Below are 7,019 nucleotides of genomic sequence, written 5' to 3' on the forward strand. Positions count from 1 at the left end.
GACGGGGCGGGCGGCTCCGGGAAGCGATTGCGAAGGGAAAGTGGAGGAGGAGAGCGCGGGGCGGCCGTTTCTCTCCTGTGCCCCAGTCCGGAGCGGGGTCCCTCCGAGCCCTCCCCGCAACGCCGTCCTTATCTCAGGTCTCCTTTTCCCGAAGAATTCTTCCTGTTCGCAGTGTGTCCTCCGTGTCCCAGCAGCCCGTAACCTCTGGGCACCTCCTGCTCTTATCACTGGGGGTCCCAGCACCCCTTAACCCCTGGGCGCTCCCTCTTCTGGGTTCTCTGCCCTCTTTGGAGGGGTCCTAGCACCTCTATCCTGGGCACTGTGTTCCCTCCACCGTTGGTGTGATCCTTTAGGATCAGGACCCCAAAAAGTTGGTGATCTCTTACAGAGGGCTCAGGTCTGATGGTCCCTTAGGGAGAGTGCAAGACCCCAAAAAGGGTGATGCTGCCCCACAGTTAGGGATGCCCCCCTGTCCACCCCACTCTCCCTCTGCCCCACACACTTTGCTGGCTCGCAGTGCTGCGTGGTTTGGCACACGCGGGGCCCCCGAACACGAGGCTGATGCACTGCAAGTGGTGCTGTGCCAACGTCCTCGTGTCAGCCCCGCTGTGCCAGTTGGGGTCACCGCACCGAGCCCTGACCCATTGGCTCCGGCACTGGGAGCAATGCGGCCGCCGCTGGGATTTACTGTCAAGGAAACCGGAGCGAGCTGTCGAGCTGCGATTTCGACATTGTTGTTGCAAATGGATTCAAGATGTGCTGGGCTTGCTGGGACTTTTGGGGCTGCTGTGCTTTTGGTAGTGAAAGCAGCTGGAGGAAGCGGTGCTGCGCTGGAACCCGGCCGTGTCCTGTGTGCTATGGGACTGCGGGGTCAGGAGTGGCTCAGCTCCTTGGACTTAATTTCAGCTCATTTCGATGCATGGAGGACTTTTTACCCCCACTCCCACTACTTTTCTTTTACTTTTTTCTTTTTTTTTTTTTTCTTCCCTCCTTCACCGTTATGTATTTACAGTCTCTGGGTTCGTTTTGCTCTGGGCTGTGTGCTTTTGGGAGGCTCTGAGAACAAAACTCCTATGTGTCCTCCCCCTAGCCATGCAGTGTCCCCAGGGGAGGGGCTGGGGCAAAGCGATGGCATTTGAACAAATCCCAGCTTGAGGCACAAAGTGAAAGTGCAAGAGTTGCTGGCACGGCTGCGGTGTGTGGCTCGAAAGGAGGAAGGGCCCCATCCTGCCCCACAGCTGCAGGGTGCAGGGGGAGAGCCCCATCCCTTCTGCACCGGGTGGTGGTCGCGGGGCTGAACCTGTGGCTGTCCTCCAGCTTTGGTGGGCTGCAGTGTTGGCTTTGCTCACAGGTGGTTGCAGTGCTGCAGAGCTGGTTGAAGGACAGAGGCGGCCTTCAGTAGGGTGACTTTTGTTGTGCTGGTGGCACATTAGCAGGACACATGGATGCACCCTTAGAAAGTAGAACAAGAGAAGAAAACCAGGCTGGGAACAGCAGGGCTTGTTCCACAGGGATGTGTCTGCAGCAGGGGGATGGCAGCAGTGTGTCGTGGGTGCTGGGACAGCAGGGATGCAGCCATGGGGTCCAAAGGCCGGGAGGGAGTGGAGGCTCAGCCACACGTGGGCTGAAAGGCAACCATAAAACAGCATGGGTTTGGCATGCTCACAGCACCAAGGCTTTTTACCACGGCTGTGCCCAGGACAAAGAGTGCATCGTGTCATGGACAGCTTGGAACAGGCATCTGTTCTCATGGGGTGTCTCTATAGGGTGACAAAGGGCTGCTCTCCTTCTCCACCTCCCCAGGCTGCAAAACACCAAATCTCAGTGCCCAGTGCTGTGAACAGCCACATTCTCCTTTGGGATCACATTCTCCTTTGGGGATCACATCCAGCTGTCAGCTCCTACCACCCCAGCCCCATAGCAGTGAGATGCAGAGGAACCTGGTCGTATAGAAACTGGTTGCAGAGGGACTGAGCCATGCCATTGGGATGCCTACAGAACTGCCCACCCCCCACCAGCCCTGAGCCCCCCCAGCTGGATGCAGCAGCACTGAAAAGTGCCGTTCATCGCTCTGTGCTGGGCTGCTGGGCCGTGCCAAGAGCGGCGGCTGCTGCCTGGCTCAGAATAGCTCTTTTCATGGAGGACATCCTGGGAAGGAACAATGTTCTGCTCGCAGCATTGTGGGAATGCTGTGTTTGTGTGAGTCGGGAAGTGGGGAGCTGCGGGGCGTTCCCTGGCCCCTCCGGAAAATCGCCTGTAGGGTGAATTGAGAACAGCATCCTAAAAGAGAAGCTGAAAGTGCACAGCTTTTCCTCTGCTCTGGGTACAGCCGTTTCTGTGCGCAAATCCCATTTCCACTGCTGACTCGCAGCAAGGGGCCGGGGCCGGTTTCATTTTCAGATTGCTGCTGTTGCTCCCAAAACCCTGGGGCCGGAGTGACGCCTTCTGGGTTGGGCAGTAGGGTCGGTGGGAGCACTTTAATGAGATCTCCCAGGAGTGCTGGAGGCAGTGCAGCTGCAGGGCCGGATCCTGGCACAGGCTGGGGCTTGTTGTCACCACCCGCATCAAAGCGCAGCCGATTGGTCCCATCCCATCCATCTCATCCCATCCAGTCCTGTTGCATCCTGTTGTGTTCCATCCTGTCTCATCCCCCTGTTCTCCAAGAGATGGCTGCTCCTGGCCCTACACCCCAAAGCAAACCCAAAACAGCCCCGAAGCAGCACGGGCTCTGCACTTTTCCACTGCCTCCAGATAAGAGCCCTAAATCCCAATGAGCAGGGCCGTGCCCAGGGGTGGGTGGGATTCTCCATTGGGTGCAAATGGATGCAATGTGCCATCATGATGATTGCTTTGGCTCGGTGGTGACCTGCAGAATGCGATGCCAAAATCCTTTGGAGTTGGATTCAGGTGGAACATCCCTCCTCCTCCGTCCCGTTGCGCTGGGGGCAGAGATGCCCCAAGCAGACGCCGCAAGCACTGGGGCTGCATTCCCATCCTCATCCCAGCTGGAAAACGCGTGTTGCGATCTCGGGCTCCTTCCCACCACGTGCCACAGATGAATCCCAGCGTCCCCAAATCCAACCTCTTCCAAAGCTCCAAATCCATCCACGTGTACCGCAGCGCTGTCCCCGCAGGCTCTGTGTGTGCCGGCGATCCCCGGGTGCCAGCGGAAGCGTGAGCGCAGCCATAGGGTGCTGAGTCACGGGCAGGCTGGTGGTGCTGATAGACGGCCGTGTGCGGGGCCCGCTGTGGGGCTCAGACGGGCCGTGGGGCCGATAACATCTCCCATCACCCAGAAACTGCACGGCATGTACTCAGAAGGCCGGCGGGTGAGCAGAGATAGAGGCTGTCGTTCCCAGCGTTATCGCCGCCCTGTCTGCAAAGCTGATCTGCCGCTCTCCAAATCTCCTTGCTCGCTTCCTTTGTGCTTTTATTTTTTTATATATTTATTATTACTATTATTATTCCCCGCCCCAAAGCAATGCAATCACTTTTCCTTCCCTTCTAGCAGCTGTGGGGAGGCAGTGGTGCGTGGTGCGGCAGGATACGGGCGGGCTGGAGGATGTTTCCTGCCTGAGCAGAATGCACGGCCCCGATAAATGCCACGTGCGAGCACAAGGTACGGGGGGAACAGTGGGGCCACGCCAGCTGTGGGGAGCTGCAGGGCTCAATGGGGCCACATCAGAGCCAAGAAGGGTCTCTGGGGCCATCAGATTGATGGGCATGGTGGTAATATCTACACGGAGAGCCCCGTGGCATCCACAGCGTCCAAATGCAGCCATGGAAGGTACCCCTGAATAGGGGAGCAGGTCGGTTTTAAGGTTCTTTGAGACTATCTGTGTGTTCTGTCCAGTTGGACACAACTGACATTGGAAGTGGATTTGCGTTTGTTGAAAAGATGCTTTGAGCACGGAGCGAGGAGCAGCTGTGTTGCTCCATGCAGTGCTGTGGGATGTGGCGGGGACATTGCGTGGGCACTGTGGATGGATGGATGGATGGATGGATGGATGGACAGATGCTCCTCTTTGCCCCATCTGAGTCCCCATGGGGATGCTTCACTCATCCCTGTGCTGTCAGCGTGGCTGCTGTTCTGTCTGAATCTACTGCACGAAGCAGCTCCCTCCCTGGATTGCAGCAGCAATTTGTTTGGTTTCCTCCCCTCCTGCCCCTCCCCCGGCAGTTTTATCAGCTCAGCTGAAATAGTTCCCAGGAGGGAAACCCATCAGCGCTGTTAAGCCCTTGGCAGAATGAAAGCGGATACAGCCGGGCCGCACGTCCTGTGGGAGCCGCCAGCAGCTGTGCGGGCAGGAAGCCACGCAGACGCTGTGCAGGCAGGGAAACTGAGGCACGGAGAGCCAGGGCTGTGGGGCTGGCATGTGGGACACGTGGTGCTCCGCCGGGCCGCGGGTTGTGAGCCATTGTGGTTTCTTGCCAAGCTGAATGCAGTGCGTCCTGGGGGATGAACGGATTTGGTGCCAATGAGGGTGGCCAAGTGGGGAGGTGTTGGGGAAGGATCCATCCTGATGGCACCGCTGTGCTCTGTCTTGCAGCGCGGCCGCCTCGCTGGAGCCACGGCAATGAATGGGCACGCTCTGCCGGCCGGCACGCCAGCGTATCCCCGGGGCTGGCATGAGTTTTGTGAGCTGCACGCCATCAGCACCGCCAAGGAGCTGGCGCGACACTACCTGCGCTTCGCCACCGAGCACCCGCACCATGACCTGCTGGCTGCCGAGAACTTCTCGCTGCGCTTCGCCGACCTTTTCCAGCAATATTTCTGCAATGAGGTGAAGGAGGGCTTTGCCATGAGCCAGCTCCGCATCCTGCCTGCCGGCCCGGCGCGGGATTACCGGGACACTCAGCGCCAGCATGCAAACCCTTCCCTGGGCACGGCGGCTTCCAAAGGCGAAGCAGAGCTGCCCACTCGCCCTGAGCCCCCAGCTGAGCCCCCCACGGGGCTGCGCAAATCATGGAGCTCGGAGGAGCTGACGGGGCCGGCACGGAGACCCTTCTCACTCAGCCAGCTCCGCCGCAGCTGGCGCAGCCTCTTCCGCCGCCGCTCTTCGGATGCTCTCCCTACGGAGGCCGAAGGTGAAGTAGCAGAGGCTGCGCTCAAATCGGGACTGAGCAAACGCATCCTGCCCTGGGGGCTGTCCCGGGAGCAGCCTCCCGAGGTGCGCAAGGAGGGGACGCTGCGGTATGGGCTGCTGGATGAGACATCACTGGACAGTGGGACGCGCTGGCAGCGCTGCCGCCTGGTGCTGCGCAGGGCAGGGATGCCCGATGGTGAGGAGTATGTGCTAGAGCTCTTTGATCCACCCAAGGTAAGGAGATGCTTTCTGTGTGGGATGATGGGTTTGGACGAGCGATGCTGCTCCGGGCTCCATTTGGATCATAGAATCAATCACAGAATGACTTGGGTTGGGAGGGATCTCAATGACCCCATGTCTCCATGTCAAGGGCAGTGTGAGCACAAACTTTGAGTGGTTTGTAGAGTGCCATGGCTTTCAAGGGACCCAAGTCAAGGGGGATGGAAGCCCAAACTGCAAGCAGTTTGTAGAATGGCTTTGCATTGGAAGGGACCTCAGTGATCCCATGCCAATGGCAATTTGCAATAACAAATTATTGCCATGCTCTTTGTGATGCTCTTGGCATTTCTCCTCACTTTCCCAGCTGGAAGCGGAGCACCTGCCTTGTGCATGGATGTAGGGTTGGTCCTGGGATAGGGGCTGGTGGTCTTGCTGGGAGAACTCATCCCCAGGGACCAGGTTGGCCAATCCCAGACTCATGTAGGGATGGGCCTCACAGCCCTGTGCCTCACAGGGAAATTCCAAAAGGAAATGGAGAATGAAAAGCAGCTCCATCCCCTCCCCGTGGGGTCTGCAGAGAGCTCAGTTTTATTTTGTGAGCACTTCTGTGGAGCTGAGCAGTGCTGGCGGTGCTGGATTTGGGTGGCAGCAGGGTTTAGCCATGGTGTTTAATCTTTAAAAAGCCAGTTCCTGCACATGGCAGGGCTGACACCACCGGAACGGGATGGGCTTTTCATCGAGTGGAGGGTTGATTTTACTTCTTTTGTTTTTGTTTTTTAAATTAATATATATTATTTTTAATTTGTACTTATTTAACTCTGAGCAAATTATGCTTCGGAGCAAAGCACCATGACTTGGAGGAGCTGACGTCCCTGCGGTGTCCCCATGCGCCGCTGCCGCTTTCGCTTTTCGCAGCTCGGCGTCACGTGTGGCAGCGGCCGCTGCTTTCGCTTACGCAGGGCTGCAGGAGCCAGGCTGGGGCTCAGCCCTTCCCTTTGGGTCTTATGGGACACCGAGCACCTTTGTTCCACAGCGCAGGGCTTGGTACTGGGCAACACTGCTTTATTTTCCACTTCTTAAGTGTTGTTCTGCTTGCTGTTGCTGCTTGGGTGGCTGTGACTGGTGACGGGATGAGGGCATGGAGAGCTGTGCCATGCCCTGAGCACAGCCCTGGGCGTGAGGCCGGTGTGGGTTCTCTGATGTCTCATATTGTTGTGCTTGCCATTCCTCCTCACTTGGGGTTTTCTGCTCTACCGCACCGTATATCCTCATGGATCTGATAGCTCTGGAAGCTGCAGGGGGGGCAATTCTGCCCTGGGCTGTCCCCTGCCCTTCTGCAGGGATGGAGCTCGCCAGGCTTGGGGCCGCCCTATCCGTCTGCTGAGCCCCACGTGCGTGTTTTATGGCCAAGCCCTAAACCCCATGAAAATTGGGATTTGCAACGGAAATGTCCCGAGCCGTTTATGTTGACCAGATGTTCTTACAGGAAGGGGAAGGGAAATGGGATTTTCATTTGTGCTGGTTTCTTGATGGCATTTTAATGAAATCCATCACATCCCGTAAAAGATTGTACTCCGAGATGAGCTGGGAAGGCTCTTTCCGGTGCAGACGGAGGTGCCTCTGTCACAGCTCTTACGTCCTCTGCCGCAGGAGGAGCGGTGTTTTCAGTATTTTTATCTTTGCTCAGTGTGAGACTGCTGTGACTTCCTTTTT

The 7,019-nt window shown here is 57.5% G+C and overlaps 1 protein-coding gene across 3 annotated transcripts in view; it reads left to right on the forward strand.

Moving 5' to 3' along the window:
* The window catches only part of SH2B3 (SH2B adaptor protein 3), a 15,728-nt gene that overhangs the window by 1,359 nt on the left and 7,350 nt on the right, over nt 1-7,019 (forward strand). Inside the window, exons 1-2 of one of the 3 annotated variants that reach the window (XM_010720177.3) lie at nt 1,005-3,619; nt 4,551-5,321. In XM_010720177.3, the coding sequence (XP_010718479.1) occupies nt 4,578-5,321 (744 nt within the window). In that variant the 5' untranslated portion in view covers nt 1,005-3,619; nt 4,551-4,577. Of the gene's footprint in view, nt 1-1,004; nt 3,620-3,642; nt 4,446-4,550; nt 5,322-7,019 lie in introns of those variants that run through there. The other 2 variants (XM_010720176.3, XM_010720178.3) reach the window with 2 other exon arrangements.

Source organism: Meleagris gallopavo, chromosome 17 (assembly GCF_000146605.3).
Source record: "Meleagris gallopavo isolate NT-WF06-2002-E0010 breed Aviagen turkey brand Nicholas breeding stock chromosome 17, Turkey_5.1, whole genome shotgun sequence".
NCBI lineage: Eukaryota > Metazoa > Chordata > Aves > Galliformes > Phasianidae > Meleagris > Meleagris gallopavo.